This window comes from Poecilia mexicana, unplaced genomic scaffold (genome assembly GCF_051168715.1).
Source record: "Poecilia mexicana isolate PSO_F unplaced genomic scaffold, ASM5116871v1 scaffold_13, whole genome shotgun sequence".
NCBI classification, from domain to species: Eukaryota; Metazoa; Chordata; class Actinopteri; order Cyprinodontiformes; family Poeciliidae; genus Poecilia; species Poecilia mexicana.
The window spans coordinates 8,087,538-8,104,456 of NW_028263382.1; the positions used below are offsets into that span (position 1 = coordinate 8,087,538).

Consider the following 16,919-nt stretch of genomic DNA (forward strand, 5'->3'; position numbering starts at 1 on the left):
GGCTGGGTGTGGTTGCTAGGTAACTGCGCAGCGGAACACTACCAGTGGAACTAAAACTTTTTAATAAATATTCAGGAATTATTTACTGAAACCAAGACTGTATATCTTCCTGAAAAATTCCTTGTAAGTTAGTTTTGTCTTATTTGAAGTGTAAAAAGACAAAATTAGACTAAAAATACTTGGTAAGATTTTGTGTTTTTGCAGCAGACTTTCACTCCACATTTAATATTTAAAAGAATAAATGGACTGAACTTCCTAAGTGTATATTTCTGACCCAAAATGACCGTGGCTTCTAGAGTTGTGCTGCTCAGTAGCTCTTTATTTTTACTGAGATTTTTTTCTTTTTCTAAACTTCAGTCCTGCTTTTCTGAGGGGGAAAAAAATTTGTTTCTTTTGTTTTGTTTCATTTGTTTTGAGAAAAGTTATTCTCAAAATGGTTACTCTCTGTGTAGTTGGACAGATTTTGGCAGCAATTTTTCATATTTTGTTATGCTGTGTAACCATAGCAACAGGGAGCAGCTGACTGACATGGGAAAAGCTGAAAATGATTTAATTCTCATGGTTTGTGTCCGACCTGCAGCTACTCCCTGATGTTCTCCTGCTGGCTGCTGAGCCCGAAGGACCGGCCGTCCTTCGAGACGCTGTGCTGCGAGCTGGAGAAAGCGCTGGAGGACCTGCCGGACCCCCAGGACCCGGACGAGATCCTCTACGTCAACATGGACGAGTCGTCCTCGGAGCTGGGCGCCGTGGGCGGCCGCGACCCCGCCGAGGCCTCGCCGCTGTGCCTGAAGGGACTGGAGTCGGTGACCACCGTGGAGGTCCACCAGCCCAACCGATACGTCGTCTGTCCGCGCCGCGAGGCCGCCCGGGCCCTCTCCGATTCGCTGGAGAGCCTGGACATGCCGGTGTCGTCGTCCACGGCGACGCTGCCGCTGCAGCCGTCCTGCCACGCCACGCCGGACCGCACCCCGGCCCCCACCCCGACGTTTGAGCTGCTGGAGGACATAGAGGCGACCAGGAGGATGCCCTGGCTGTAACTGAGCCAGAACACAAACTCACCACAGCATGCTCATGGCACGAAGGTTTCCTCAAACCGATGAGCGGATTCCCAAGGGACTCTGAAGACGCTTCGTCTTCATCCTGCGAACTGCAGGAGGCGCTCTTGGTTTTATGCTGCAGATCTAATATTTGTAGCACAATGTGGAGCTGCGTTTCCATTACAAATATGCGCAAAACTTTTTTAATCCTCTTCTAGTGTAAAAAAGAAAACTGAATTTTGCTAGCACAGCATTTCCTTTAAAGGTTTCAGCAGTAAAACCAACTTTCAGCGTTACATCATAACGTTATTCCCTCATCAACAGGCCTGGAGTGTCGCTTTGATTCATTCATGCATGGTTGACAAGTCCTTCTGTCTCCATGGCAACTACTCAGCTGAGCAAAACGTCTGGGTGGACCTAGCCCCGCCTTCGAGGCGCAGCTCCTCCCCCACTCAGCTCCTCAGACTAGCCAGCAGCAATTAGCAGACACCTAATTGGTCTCAGAGCAACGCTGGTAAAAACGTTAAAGGGTTAATAGAGGAGCCATGTTGTGACGACTTCCTGAAGGCGGAGCTTCAGAAAGAGCAGGAGCTTCTTAAAGAGACAAAGATCCAATTTCTAGGCGTTACATTAAAAGTAAAATGTAAATGCTACATTGTAAAAATAATCCACTCTGTACCTGGAAAACACAAATTACTGCCTCACCTCAGTTTTTCAATCTAATGAATTTATTTTCATAATTCCAATTTGCTGAATTTGAAGGTGGATGAAAACGCAGCTGCTGAGATGAATTTTCTCCTCCTTTGCAATAAAACGCCCCACCCCCTCCGCCGCCATGCTGGACCAAACCTCTGTGAAACCAGCCGACACTGCCAGGCTGAACCGATCGACTCAGATGGACGACGCGTTTTCATTCGCTTTATCCTTAGACTGTAAGGTGTGTTAAAGATTTATCTGTTTAAAATACTCATTCTTTGCACTGCTGTGTGTACGACCAGGAACAATCCTGCAGAGCAGAAACATCGACTCACATCGCCTCGACTTTTCTACGCTTTTCATTTTGTTACAACCACAAACTGGGAAATATGATTAGAGATTTATTTAACAAACCAGCAGCAGAGTAAAGGAGTTAAAGCCAGAGTCAATGTTTAGAACTGATTGTTACTCCAGCAGGTGATCTGGAGCTGTGTACAGCTAAATGTTTAGCTAGTTATACTTATGTTTAGCTTTAAACTAGTTTTGCTTAGTAACTAGATATTTAGTTTAAGGCTAAATATTTAGCTTTTTAGCTTAACATTTAGCTTTAAACTGACTATTTAGTTAGCAAACTAAATCTTTAGCTTCAAACTCTATTTAGTTTGAAGGTAAATATGTAGCCTGTGAACTAAATACTTAGCTTGAGGTTACATATCTATATTTAGCTCCAAAATAGATTTTTATCTACTTCAATAGATATTTTGAAATTGTGACGGTTATAAATAAATAACATGGTGAAAATATACATGTTTTAAAAACAGCTTCCATGTTTTTCTCTTTAACAAGCAAAATGACCCAAATTACTGCCGTCAGTCTTTGACTCTAACGTCACATGAACTCCCCGTGTTTTGGTTTGTGGTTGTGACAAAACGCTGACAAAGTGTCTGAATCTGAAGCCAGTCCTGATCTCCAGAGGTTTTCCTCTCATTCTGGGCCGAGCCGTGAGCACATGGGCCCAGTCCAGTCCGCAAGACATACTGTCTGCACCTTCCCTCCGACACCGGAGTGACGACCCCGATGGGGGCCATTTATGACGGCGCATCAGGGCCACTGGAGGCAGAAAACATACACAGAAACTTTGAGGTTTCTGATTTTCAAAAGTTTTCTAGAAAAACTTGGAAATTACTGAGTTTGAAAAAGTTGAAATTTTGCTAGAAACATTTGAGAATAATTTCAGACATTCTCTAGAAAAAACTTTGACATTTCTGAATTTGAAATAAAAGTTTGCTAGAAAAAGCTCTGAAATTCTCTAGAAAAAAACTGGGAGATTTTTGTCTGATTTTCAAAAGTCAAACATTTTCTAAAGAGAAACTTGGAAATTACTGAGTTTGGAAACTAAATATTGGTAGAAAAATGAGAATAATCTCAGGTATTTTCTAGAAAATAAAAACTGAAAAATTTGAGTTTGAAAAGTCAAAATGTTGCTAGAAAAAAATGAAAATAGATTAATTTCAGATTTTTGTTCTAGAAAAAATCTGGAAATTTCCAATTTTCAAAAGTCAGAAACTTGTTAGAAGAAACTCAGAAATTTTGAAATTCAGAAAATACATCAAAAATTTGCACATTTTCAAACTCAGAATATTCTTGAAAATTAATCTCAAAATTTGAGTTTTTTTCTATTAAGCTAAATTTCCACATTTTCTTTAATTTTTGTTAAAATCTGAACATTTCAGTTGTTTTTGCTGAAACAGGTACAGATCAAAGGAACGTTTCAGTGTTATTCAGATTTTTGTTTTTATTCTGATGCTGATTTTTTGTATTTGCTCAACTTTTGCACTAATGACTTCCAGTAGTTTAGACATTATGTCCCCAAATTAAATAAAATAAAATTAAAAATCACGCTTTGAATGAGAACAAATCCTGGAAAACGAGCGAAACCCGTCATCCGGCTGCTCTTCTTCTTCTGCGGTTTCTGAAACTGTTGCTCTGAGGAGGAAAACGCGGCGCTGCAGCATGTATGCACTTATATTTTTATGTATGTAAACAGTTTGTTTATCTCTAGTCCTGTATTACGGCTTCAGATTGAATTTTGCTGTTTTGGGAGGAGAAATCGCGCTGTGCTTCTTTGTGAGCATCTAAGGTACTTTTAAAACCGTGTACAGTTACAGAATGTTATGGAGAAAAACTTCGGTTCCTGCTTTTGGTTTGTTTTTGTAATACATCTGGTACTGTTTAATCAGTGGGACTTTTAGAAAAAACGGTGCTGAAACAGATTCACTTCCCGTTTCCTGTGTAATTGGAGCATTTTTTTCTTCATCATCCTCATCAGCCTTTCACAACCTTCCCAAGTGCCTTCAAAGAGCCAGTATTCTGCATTTTGTTGAATGTTTCTCTGCTGGTGTTTTTACATTTCTAAGGATTTTTGTACAATAACTACTTTGATTTTGTCACTGCCGATGTGTTTTTTTACAATGTTTTTGCATAAGAAATGAATAAATTCGAAAGCACATTCTCTTCCTGGGCTTTAATCGGACAGAAGGAAGCAGAGAATCAGAAGTGGACGTAGGAGATCTGCACGTCTCCGTCGATCTCCAGTTTGTCGATTTCGCTGAAGTTCGTTCGGTGGAAGAAGTCAAACAGGTGCTGCCCGTTCACAAACACCTTAAACCTCTGGTTGCCACAGCGGATCGACATCTGGAAACAGAAGACCCGTCAGAAAGACGCACCAGAATGTGGAACCGGACCCGGTCAGGAAGTGAGGCTCACGTCGAAGTACTGTCCCTCGGCGAAGGGCGACCCGCTGAGCTGCCGCTCCTCGCTGCCCCACTGCCCTCCAGTCTGGGCGTTTCGCACCACGACGCCCTCCTGCACTCTGGGGTTCATGTGGAAGGCGACGTCCCGGGTTCTGCTCACCACCAGGTTGAAGCCCATCCTGGGACACCGAGGTTCTGTCAGGACTCTGTTATCGGAGGGATCTGAGCAGCCGGGCGGCCGAGAACAAACCTTTGGGCCCCGTGGGGGACGGAGCCTCGGATGATGATGGTCCTCTTGGGGAGCATCCCTCCTGGGATCCAGGTGGAGAACGGCACCGGCTGGGAGGGAAGCAGGTTACTGGGAGACCAGGACCGGGCCGGCCCAGAGACACACACTGTGGGCCCCCACAGGGCCCAGAGAGGGCCCCCAGAGAGCCCCGAGACACACACTGTGGGCCCCCACAGGGCCCAGAGAGGGTCACCAGAGGACCACCAGAGGGCTCCCAGACCACCAGAGGACCCCCACAGGGCCCCCAGACCACTACAGGGCCACCAGAGAGCCCCGAGACACACACTGTGGGCCCCCAGAGGGCCCAGAGAGGGTCACCAGAGAGCCCCAGACCACCAGAGGACCCCCACAGGGCCCCCAGACCACTACAGGGCCACCAGAGAGCCCTGAGACACACACTGTGGGCCCCCACAGGGCCCAGAGAGGGCCACCAGAGGGCTCCCAGACCCCCAAAAGGACCCCCAGACCACCAGAGGGCCCCCAGACCACCAGAGGACCCCAGACCACCAGAGGGCCCCCAGACCACCAGAGGGCCCCCAGACCCCCAAGAGGACCCCCAGACCACCAGATGGCCCCCAGACCCCCCAGAGGACCCCCAGACCACCAGAGGGCCCCCAGACCACCAGAGGACCCCCAAGAGCACTACTCTAGGATGACAAATATAATTTGTTTGATTTTAAATAACATTAGAAACAGAAATTAAATGTTATTAATCTGGAATAAATAATTTCAATACTATTTATTTAGACTTGTTGCACAGACAACAGATTAATTTCTTAACCCCAACTCCAACCTTAACCCTAATTCTAATCCTAATTCCTTCCCAGCTGATATTCTTGTATAACAGACCCGTCGCCTTTCAAACCACTGAAGAAATCAATAATCTATATTGGTTCATCCAATCACAGAGATGCAAACCAGGTGAGACGTCACCAGATGGACAGAAACGATGAAGCTGCTGGTTCTTCTTCTGTTCGGCTGATTTAGAGAAGTATTGTTTTTTTCTGCTTAACTTTCAGATGAGGCTTTTATTTTGAAGGTAAGTTAAGAAAAAGCCACCACTGAGTTGAAGACAGTTAACAAAAGGAGCAGGAATTATATTCTAAATAATATAAATATTATCATTAAACTAAAACTGCTGCTGCTAACAATGAGAAATTGTTTCGTTTGATAATCTAAACATTTTAAATAAATGTTGAAAACATGATTCTGGAAAATGAAACTTTGTTTTGTTTTTTTTATGACAGACAAAATAACCCAAATTATTGTTTATTTTCCACTGTGTAACTTTACAAACAGCAGGAGAAAAGATCCTCCAGGTCAGTTCAGGTAAATTATTTCATTACTTTGTGATTCTGAAAACATGAACTAAAAATGTCAAGAACAAACTGCAGGTCAGTTACTGAACCACCAGGGGGCGGCAAACATTACAACTGAGACCTGCTCAAAATGAAAACAGGAACTTTAAAAACGAAACAAATATTATTTATAATTCATTAATTACGTGTTTATACAAAAGAGTGAGAGATAAAAGTGTTTGTTAGAAACACTTACTGGGTTGTAGACCGGCTGCCCTGCCATCCCCTGAACAGGTTTATAAAAATTAGAGAAAAACATCAGAAAACATGAGTATGAAACTATAATGATGCCAATATTACTGAGCTTTTCTCTCACCGGCAGGTGGGATCCTGGAAAACCTCCCTGTTTGGAAGTAATGTAATAATTATGACACAAACCGTCGTTTGATGGTAATTAACGGTTATGTTGTGATTTTACCCCCATGTCGCTTCCTGGGTATCTGCCCTGCAAATATTTACACGTTTCAGGTGATTATTACGGGAAAAAATGTCAAACGGAGCCGTTAATAATGTTTTGATCTGACTTTAGAGACATGTACTCACTCCCATGCCGTCAGGACATCCAGCCTGGAAATCAGTCAGAAAAAGTTATTTAAATTATTCTGATCTACAGGAAATTATTATAAATAATAATAATAAAGAGCTACACACCCCCATGTGGCCTTCTGGGTATCCTCCCTGCTGAAGAAGAGATGAAAATATTAAAGAAACAGTTTTAATTTGAACTGAACCTTCCACACTGAAAAAACACAAAATCTTACCAAGTATTTTTTTTAATCTAGTTTATAATGCAAATATCTCAGTTCACTAAAAATAAAACAAAACTAACTTCTACTTTTCAGAAAGATATAAGAGTTAGTTTTTGGTGGATAATTACTTAATACTAATGAAGACGTAGAAAATCAACTGACAGATTTAAAACATTTTTCTCATGTTAAAAGTAAAATAATCTGCTGGTGGAACTAGAACTGGGTTGCTAGGCAACAGGCTGGGCTTGGCTGAGGTTGCTAGGTAACAGGCTGGGGTTGCTAGGTGACGGTGCAGTGAAATATTCCACCAGTGGAACAAGAACTTTGTTTTAAAATCAATATTAAGGAATTACTGACTTAAAACAAGCTCCTATGTCTTGATGAAACATTGGCTGTCTGTTAGTTTTGTCGTATTTGAAGTGCACCAAGATGTTTGCACTTGAAACTAGACAAAAATACTTAAGATTTTGAGTTTTTGCAGTGTACATGCTCACTCCTGTTCCTCCACCAAGGCCATCAGGATATCCACCCTGGATTTTCAACCAGAGAAAGTCATTTAAATTATTTTTATATGGAGGAAATTATTATAATAATAAAGAGCTACACACCCCCATGTGGCCTCCTGGATATCCTCCCTGCTTTAAAAAAATGAAAATATGAAATAAACTTTTCCATACAATGTTAATTTTAGCTGAACTTTCTATATTGGAAAAACATAAAATCTTACCAAGTATTTTTGGTCTAGTTTATAATGCAAATATCTTAGTTCACTAAAAATAAAACACAACTAACTTCTAAATAACTTTTCAGAAAGATACAAGAGTTTGTTTTTGGTGAATAATTACTTAATATTGATTAAAAATAACTAGTTCCACTGACAGATTATTTCACTCATTAGACATTTTCCGTTGTTATAAGTGAATTAATCTACCAGTGGAACTAGAACTGTGTTGCTAGGCAACAGGCCGGGCTTGGCTGGAGTTGCTAGGTAACGGCACAGTGGAACATTCCACCAGTGGAACTAGAACTTTTTCATCAATATTAAAGAATAATTTAGTTCAAACAAGCTGCTGTATCTTGCTGAAAAGTTACTTGTAAGTTTTCTTATTTTGTCTTATTTGAGGTGTACCAAGATGTTTGCCAGATTTTGTGTTTTTACAGTGTGTATACTCACTCCCATTCCTCCGCCCATGCCATCAGGATATCCACCCTGGGTTTTTGTCAGAAAAGTAATTAAAAAATTATTTTGATTTACTTTGAGCCACTCTGAAAGGAAATTATTCAAATTTTTTTTTAAAAGTACACACCCCCATGCTGCCTCCTGGGTATCCTCCCTGCTGAAAGGAAGAGAATATTTTCTCTTTCAATTTATTTCTGACAAACTTTCTTCTAGAAGAAAAAATCAGACGACAACGCTGCATCCAGCAGACCATTAAACCCCTGAGTATTTCATAGTCATGCTAGCTGAGCACACGGGCACGAAGTCAAGCATTACGACAGTTGGTGTTGATTATAACTTCTTCAATTGCCTAATTTAAAAAATAAAACTTTCTGCCACAGTTATGACATTTTAGATGTTTGTTTTTACATATTTAATCATATGTCTTACATTAATCTGTCAAATAAAGCCAGAAAAAAATATTGTTTTGTTGTTAGTTTTGTATTTTACATGGATAGATTGATTGATAGATTGATTGATTGTAAATACAAACCCCCATGTTGCCTCCTGGATATCCTCCCTGTGAATAAGCCATGGATAGTTGAGACATGAGACCAAATGGAGGAAAGTAAAGCTGTTAGCTGAGTGAGGCTGTCTTACTCACTCCGGTTCCTCCAGGCAGCGCGCCGCCGCCGCCTGCAGCCTGAGGCAGACACACGTTCAGGAAACCTTCTGCTACATTTATCTACTGACATTAAAATGGCCGACTGGTGTGGCTCACCCCAATGATGTTAATGGTTTGGATGGAAACGTCTCCAGAGACCTGGATGGCCCGGATCTGCTCCACAGGGAGGCGGTGAGGGAACAGGAAGAAGTCCTTCCCGTTGACTTTAGTCTGGAACAGAAAGAAGATCAAGATTAATCAATCAATCAATTAATCAGTGAGAACATCAATAACATCCATTTTCTGTCACTTTAAATGCATCTGGTGCATAAAGCAGTAAAACCTGCTAACCAAACATGCTGGAGGTCAGCTGGGGTTGCTAGGTGACAGGCAGAATTCTGCTGGAGTTGCCAGGTAACGGGCGGAACTCTGCTGGGGTTGCTAGGTAACGGGCTGGTTTGGCTGGAGTGATTGCTGTGACATATGTTCCATAGGTTTTTGAAACGACTCAATTTCCAAACAAAAAAAACATTATTGGCAAAAACTGATGAGGTGGTTTGTTTTTCAAGCTGTTTTTAGAAGCAGTAGAGACCTGAATGGAAGTATAAAAATATTCAAAACGTGTTATTTATAGGTTCCCTTTAAAGCCACATGCTTGTTGTTGTTTACCTGGAATCCCTTGGAAGTGATCATGATGACCAACTCGAAGGCCTCGCCCTTGGAGAAAGGCATCCTGCGGATCTTCTCCTCCGACATCCAGGATCCGTCTTTGCGGCTGTTGAAAACCACTTTGTCCCAGCCGTCGAATCGAGGGTTGAAGTGCAGGGCGACATCGCTAGAGTCCGACTCTCCGCACAGAAGGTTGATCCGAAACCTGGGAGAGACAGAACCGAGTTAACCGCAGCAAACCTCCAACTTATTCTCACATCACAACCGAAGTCGATTTATTCTGAGCAAACCAAGACAAAGAGCCGAGTGTTCGTGTTCAGAAGCATTTCAGATGTTTCTCAGAAACAAACAGAATCATGAAGCAATTCCACAAAAAGGGAGTACATTCCTGCCAAAAAACTCAGGAATTTTGAGATTAATCTGAGATGTTTTCTAAAGAAAAAAAGGAAAAATTCTGAGCTCCAAAAGTGAGAAAAAAAATGTAAATTTCCACGTTTTTTTAAAGAATATTTTTCAGATTACTCTAAAAATTTTAGTTGTTTTTTAGCAAATGTTTCATTTTTTTCAAACTCATAATTTTCCAAATTTGTTTCTAGAAAACTTCTAAGATTAACCTCAAAATTTCAATTTTTTACTTTAAACAAATTTCAGATTTTTCAAGCTCAGGAATTTCCAGGGTTTTTCTTGAAAATCTCTGAGATTCATTTCAAAATGTCTGAACTTTTCTATCTCAGATTTTCAACTTTTCATGCTCAGACATTTCTTTGGCTTTTCTATAAGTTTTATAAGATTAATCTAAATTTTTTTTTTTTTTTTTGTTGCAAATGTACAATTTTTGCCATCAGCAAATTTCCAAGTTTTTTTTCTAGAAAATTTCTGAGATTAATAGAAAAAGTTTTTTGTGGAAATTTACTCCTTTTATTTTCTTTCTACATTGGCCTTCCTACCTCGCCATAAATATTGTTTTATTTCCTATAAAAACAATCACATGTAGCCATAAATTATTTTGTGTTTGTCTATCAAATAAAAAATAGATTTAAACTTTGGGCTGCGTTGTGACATAAAGGGATGATGTAGAGGAATTGTAAACACTTTTACAGGAGGAAACAGTTTTAATCTGCAGAATGTAATCGGGTGGATCCGGGAACAGAAGATGTTGTGAAATAAATAAACATTTTTCTCTGTGTGTTTTAGCCGATAACAGCCTTTAAATACACGCCCAAAGTCAAAGATGACTGTAAAAAAAGGAGATAAAAACCGAGCGGCGAGTTAAAGAGAGAGAGGTCACACAAGTTTCTCTGGAGAAAATAAAAATGTTTTAATGGATAAAAAAGCCTCAGATTCAGTAAAATGTTTTAAAAACTCACCTGGTGATGTTTTCAGGAACCGATCCCTGGATGTAGACGGATGCTCCGACCCGAACGCCGCCATAAATGGGGCCGAGGTAAGGAATGCTCTGCAGAGGCCCAAAATAATTCAGATTAGAATAATCAGCAACTTTTAGAGCTGAAAGGCGATTATTGAGGAAAACGAAAAAGACCAGCATGAGTAAAAAAAGTCTAGAATGCAACTTCTGAGGTTAAAAACGAACTGAAAAGCAGTTTGAGAGCGATAGTTTTACCATCCAACTAACTTTCACGATTTCTCAAAGTGGAACCTTTAAAAACAAAAACAAGATTTTCGTAAATTAATTTACTAAAATCCTTAAATAAGTGGCGCTGTGAGGATTTAATAAAGCAGGTTTAAAATCTGCAGATTAAAGCCTTGAACATAATTAAGCTTTGAAAAGAAGAATGGTAAAAAAATCCAACTCAAACTCAATTTGATTGTTTTTGGTCACAAAAACTATTTTCAACTTGCTAAGAGACTTTTTAATGTTAACGGATCCATTTTATTAGTAAAATTAAAAATACGAGAAAAACGTTGAAATTATACGAGAATTACGACTTTATTCTCGTATAATTTAATTTTTACATATTTTCTATACCCTCCGTCATTCTTTGGTAATTAAATTACTTCTACTGCCTCAGCTTTACTTGTTACATTAAAACTGAACTTTGAGGCTCAAAATAAAAAACAAAAAACATTTTTTTGACCGTTTTCGTCCGTTTGGTCCAGTCAAAGTCCGGCAGCAGATACTCACGGGGTTGTAGACGGGCTGGTAGCCTGGAGGAGCGACGAAAGTCATGGCGACAAACAGAAAGCGGGAAAACAGGAGCAGGAAAGACGATGCAGGAAAATCTGAACTTTACTTTATATGAGCGAAGGAGGAGGGAGGAGAAACAGACAAACGAGCTGCTGAGTTCCTGAGTTCCTGTTGACTTTAACTGGAGAGAAAAGTTAATAAAACATGCAGGGCGTGTTTTAACCAGCCGGTTCAACATCTCAAACCAAAACTCTAATTATTTACCATATTCAAAACGAAGCTCCTGTGATCTGATCTCTTTGCTCCTCTGTTATTACATTAATTAAAGTGATTCTGAGTATTTTCAGGAAACAGAAACTGCCCATCCTTACCTCCGGCCGGGTAACTGCGGGTATTTTTCTGCTTTTGTTCTGCATTGAGATGGGAGGTTAATCCGCTTAACGCCTGCAAACTCAGCGCGAAGGCATGTGTACAAATACAAATGTTTCAGGGAACAAAAGCAGGAAAGTTAATGGAAAATCTGCATCTTTTTATCAGAAAATCCTTCATATTTACTAAAGATAAAAGCCCAGTAGAAACTCAGGATGTTTAAAATATTCCAACCTACGTTGTCAAAACGGAAACATTTAAATCAAAGAAAATATTTCTAATCGATAAAAATTACATGTATTTTGGAAAATAACTGCTCTTAGTTTAAAACTAATGTATGGTTTAAATCATCAACATGCTAAAGTCTGCAGTGGGAAACAACCTGAAACTGACAAAAATAAATACAATTTTACTGAAAAATAACTGGTGAAAATCACACTTTGCTTTTCTTTTGAAATGTGGTTAAAAAATAACTAAAAAATAAACTGGTCTGGTTGTTGGGTTTCATGGTGCTTTTTTTTCAGTATCACTAAACTGTCACAGAACTGCTGGATTTAAACAGAGATTAAATTACACAGGGCTGGCTGAATTCAAAGGCACACCACACTTTTCAGATTAAAAAGACGTGAATAAATGTGGAAACATTTCTTATTAAACATGTCTTCCACCTCAAGCAGAAGCAACTTCCTGTTGGTGTACACAGCTAGCTAAAAGGTAGCTAAGCTAATCCTAGCACCCTCATTATTAGTTCTGCTAGCGCTACATGCTACAACACGACATTTAGGGGAAGCTAACGTTAAATTCAATTAAAATTATATCTGGCTTTGAAAGACAACTCACATGCACCAATTTAATTTTGATTAGTTTTATAAATCCCTTAGATGTTGTGTTTACGTCCTGCTCTCTACTGTTTTATTTTGTTTCTGTGTTTATTGTTTTTAATAAATACCCACCTAACTCAGACTTTATTCAAGTGAAAGTTTTTAAAATTAAAATTAGCGCTTTAGACTAAATGTAAAAATTTAATTCCGGGAAGCTAGGTGCGCTAAATATTTTCAGGCTAGCAAAAACGCTAAATTAAAATTTGCACCACTAGCAAATTAGGAGAAGGTTCCCATCAGTGGGAACTTATTTTGAAGGAAGCCAAGTGTGCTAAACATTTTCAGGCTAGCATAAGCGCTAAATGAAAAATTACCTCAGCTGTTAGCAGATTTTCACTAATGTGCCTGATACTTATTTTAAGTTATTTAGATATGGGGGAAGCTAAGTGTGCTAAATGTTTACAGGCTAGCAAAAGTGCTAAATGAAACATTAGCCCCACTGTTAGCATTAGTGTCCCCATCAATGGTTACCTCGTTTCAGACATTTAAATATGGGGCAGGCTAATTGGGCTAACTTTTTCAACGTTAGCAAAAAGCCTTACTCTGCTACTAGCATGTTAGCGGAGTAGCGGAAATGCTGATAAAACCCAAATAAACCACCCTGATGTTTTCGTTTCCATTTAAGCTGATGAATATCTAAAAAGCTCAAACAAATGACGAGACGCTCCAGTTGTCCTTAAAATAATCTGTTTATTCCATATTGAAACGCAGAGTTTAGTCAGAGACACTCAGTCAAGTGGAAAGTTGTGACCTCCATTCACCTTCCAACCATCAGCCCAACCGAACGCTCCGCCTCCAACCAGCCATTTATACGACATGGAGAATTTGTGAATGTGTCAGAAATCAACGCATCACACACAACTTTGACTGAGACAAATTATCCATATGCTGAATTTCTAAAAATATCTATGGTAAAAAGCTAACGAGCCGAAACAAAAGCAAACATTCTCCAAACCGGAGGCCATTTTCATTGTAAGACTAAATCTCTCCACCATCTTCAGTTTGAGACACGTTCATGTCTGAAAACTTAATTATTTCCATACATCAGAGCCTTAAAGAAAAATAAATAGAAGAATCCATGGTGTATGTAAAATATGTCTTTTCATCAAGTTCTTATTAGATACATTCAACACTTATTTCAGTGCACCAGCGTTGTGCATAAAGTCTCTCTAAATGGCTTAATCTGCGCAAAACAGAATTAATTACCTCGGCGTTCCCCTCGGATGTGTGTTCGTCTCACCATCGGTTATGGCAGAGAGACGGGATCCACATTGTAAGACTGAAGAGTGTCTAAACAGATAATTATTATTCCACATATCGTGTTTTTGTCAAGTCGGTCCGAGTTCAAGCAGTTCGTGATCGCTTGTGAGAATCTTTCATTTCGAGACAGCGAAACTCAAATAGACGTAAAATCGGTCACTTCACCTCCACTGAGTCATTTTCCTGTCAGAACGAGGAACAAAATAATGACCTACTGGCTCAGATACAAAATGCCCAAACAGGAAGGGAAACCAGCAGGTTGATTCTGATCTGTGAATAACGTTTATTTCTGGGTTTGTCACAGTTTCTCAAACTGCTGAAGCAGCACTGAGAGGTTCGGCTGCATTAAAACGTAATGATAAGAACAGAACGGACAGACAGTGGTGGGCACCGCTAACCGAAAAGTTAGCAGCGCTAACCCTAAAGCACTAATCAAACATTAGCTCCACTAACTGTAAAGCATAAAATGTTTAGCAGAAAGCAATGCTAAAGCGCTAACTTCAATTTAAATTATATCTGCACTGAATTTAATTTTGACAGTATAAAATCTGTAGTTTCACAACTACAGACCCATTTATGTTTACATCTTGATTTTTACTTTATATTTTATTTTGTTCCTGTATAATTCATGTTTGGACAGTTTATAACCAAAAACAATGACATAGCTGTCAAACTTTATTCTACTTATTCTCACAAAAACAGTAAAAGAAAATTAACACATAGGAATTTACCTGAAAATAATTTAGGGGAAGCTAAGTGAGCTTTATGCTTTCAAAGTTAGCAACTCGCTAAGCTAAAAGTGAGCTCCACTATTAGCACATTAGAATTTAACCAAAAAATACATTTGGTGGATGCTAAGTGAGCTAAATGTTTTCAAAGTTAGCTAAAGCAGCAAGCTAAAGATTAGCTCCACTATTAGCATACCCCAATTTACTTGGAAAAATACATTTAGGGGGAGCAAATTGTGCTGAGTGTTTCAGAAATATAAGTTTAGGGGGAGCTAAGTGTGCTAAGTGTTTTCAAAGACAACAAAAGCACTAAACAAAACATTAGAATTTACCTGAAAATATTTTTTAGCAGAAGCTAAGTGTGCTCAACATTTTCAAAGTTAGCTCAAATACTAAGCTAAAAATTAGCTTAGCTATTAGCACATTAGAATTTACCCAGAAAAATAAACGTGACAGATGTTTTCAGCGTTAGCAAAAGTAGTAAACAAAAAATTAGCTCTGCTATTAGCACGTTAGCAGAAGAGTGCCCACCACTGCTAACAACTCAACAAAACACACAGCAGCTCGAAACGCGGACCTCTCATGCTAACAAATCCTCTGAGGCACATAAGTGACAACAACCCAAAAGGCTCACAGGGATTGATTTTCCACAAAAATGACAGAAAACCCTAAATCTCCCATGATCAGAACTGAAGACGCCCTTAAAGAGTTAAACCTCCTTATGAAAACAAGAGAAGAAGAACTCCAGTCGTCTCGACTCCGTGAGTTTGTGACCGTTTCAGATTTTCTGGGTGGAAAAGGTTGAACCTCAAAGAAAAGCTACTGAGACTGACGGCTAAAGCAGTGGCGTCGCTATAGGCACTAGAACGTTTACAGCACTAGCGGCTACGTTAGCCGCCACGCGCTCAGGCGATATACAAGGCAGTCTGTTTAATTTAGACAGGAAAGGCCGTGTGTTCGCAGCAGAAGCTTCGTTTCGCCTCCCGGGTCGTTTTCTCCAACCTGCTGCTGAAAAGTGCGGTCGATAGGTGTGCATAGCTTCGAACAGACGAGAAAAAAATGCAAGACAAATGACAAAACTAAGACACGGATGTGTTCCAGCTCTGAGCTTCAGGACTTTTCCTCCTGTTTCCTGTCGGGAAGTGGAGCGGTTTATCCCAGCTGATCCTCATACTGCTTCCTGAAGCAGTCTCCAGCGGGGAAGAAGTCCCAGCATCGCTCCTGGTACATTTTCCACACATACGACTCCTGGGAAAATAATATTAAAATTAAACAGAATTATAAAGCTTTGGAAATAAAAACAGCAGCAAAGGGAAATGACTGACCTGGCCAGTGTGTTCTGTTTCATCCTTGTTGATGAGATACATCAAGAAGAACCTGAAACAAGGAAAACATCCACTCTTCACTGCAAAAACACAAAACTTGATTTTTTCAATTATAAGATGGAGTCTTGTTATAAATGAAATAATCTACCAGTGGAACTAGAACTACTGATCAATATTAAGGAATTATTGACTTAAAACAACCAACAAACCCCAGAAAACTTGCTAAGTCTGGTGGTTGGGCCAGTCATTCATCCCACCGTGTGTTTGAGTTAAAAATGTTTAAAGTTGACAGAAAATTTGAAAATATCACTTGATAATTATGTGTTACTGAAAGATTAATATCTGAACACCAACTACAAAGTCTTAAAAAAATGCAAACATTTTAAAAAAACTTAAATAAATGAACAATGCCAAGCCTGGTGGCCCGCCAGGCTTATAATACACTGAGGAAAAGAAAACCCTGCTATTGCAGAAAAGTTAGTTTAATCTATTTAAAGTGTAAAAATACATCTCCACTACAAACTAGACCAAAAATACTTGGTAAGTACTGCTAGCTACATAAGTGAAGCTTGCAGTGTATCTGCTAGCTTAGGTACATGTTGAGTCTGCCTGAACATGTAGTGGAAATATCTTACTGCACTTGAAATAAGACAAAACTAACTTACAAGGAACTTTTCATTAAGATTTAGGACCTTTTTTAGAAAACCATTTAATGTTAATGAAAAAGTTCAATTGGTTGAACATTCCATTGCGCGTTCCCTAGCAACCCCAGCCAAGCCGACCCGTAACCTAGCAACCAAATTCTAACTCCACTGGCAGATTATTTCACTTACAGG

The 16,919-nt window shown here is 39.6% G+C and overlaps 3 protein-coding genes across 3 annotated transcripts in view; 1 reads left to right on the forward strand and 2 right to left on the reverse strand.

Moving 5' to 3' along the window:
- axl (AXL receptor tyrosine kinase) overlaps nucleotides 1-4,242 on the forward strand; it is a 47,157-nt gene extending 42,915 nt beyond the window's left edge. Inside the window, exon 20 of the mRNA XM_014990286.2 lies at nucleotides 581-4,242. Coding sequence (XP_014845772.1) covers nucleotides 581-1,037 — 457 coding nt within the window. The 3' untranslated portion in view covers nucleotides 1,038-4,242. The remainder of the gene's footprint in view (nucleotides 1-580) is intronic.
- Nucleotides 4,239-11,562, reverse strand: LOC106919403 (galectin-4-like). Its single transcript, XM_088012106.1, has 14 exons — nucleotides 11,518-11,562; nucleotides 10,742-10,830; nucleotides 9,375-9,579; nucleotides 8,823-8,936; nucleotides 8,706-8,744; nucleotides 8,595-8,621; nucleotides 8,190-8,219; nucleotides 6,677-6,700; nucleotides 6,552-6,578; nucleotides 6,450-6,476; nucleotides 6,330-6,359; nucleotides 4,737-4,825; nucleotides 4,500-4,665; nucleotides 4,239-4,427 (listed from the first exon to the last, which is right to left on the reverse strand). The coding sequence occupies exons 1-14, from the start codon at nucleotides 11,560-11,562 to the stop codon at nucleotides 4,284-4,286; spliced, it is 1,056 nt and encodes a 351-aa protein (XP_087868232.1). The 3' UTR covers nucleotides 4,239-4,283.
- A 1,878-nt stretch (nucleotides 11,563-13,440) lies between these two features.
- ryr1b (ryanodine receptor 1b (skeletal)) overlaps nucleotides 13,441-16,919 on the reverse strand; it is a 108,112-nt gene continuing 104,633 nt past the window's right edge. The window contains exons 104-105 of the mRNA XM_088011632.1: nucleotides 16,084-16,135; nucleotides 13,441-16,006 (exon numbers count right to left, since the gene is read on the reverse strand). Coding sequence (XP_087867758.1) covers nucleotides 15,911-16,006; nucleotides 16,084-16,135 — 148 coding nt within the window. The 3' untranslated portion in view covers nucleotides 13,441-15,910. The remainder of the gene's footprint in view (nucleotides 16,007-16,083; nucleotides 16,136-16,919) is intronic.

Bases quoted from the DNA above. Each gene is read 5' to 3' on its own strand.
- LOC106919403 (XM_088012106.1), bottom strand. From the start codon at position 11,562: ATGACTTTCGTCGCTCCTCCAGGCTACCAGCCCGTCTACAACCCC. The intron at 10,831-11,517 runs GTGAGTATCTGC...GGGCCTCTGCAG, and splicing joins ACCAGCCCGTCTACAACCCC to AGCATTCCTTACCTCGGCCC. The intron at 6,477-6,551 runs GTAAAATCACAA...ACTTCCAAACAG, and splicing joins ACCCAGGAAGCGACATGGGG to GGAGGTTTTCCAGGATCCCA.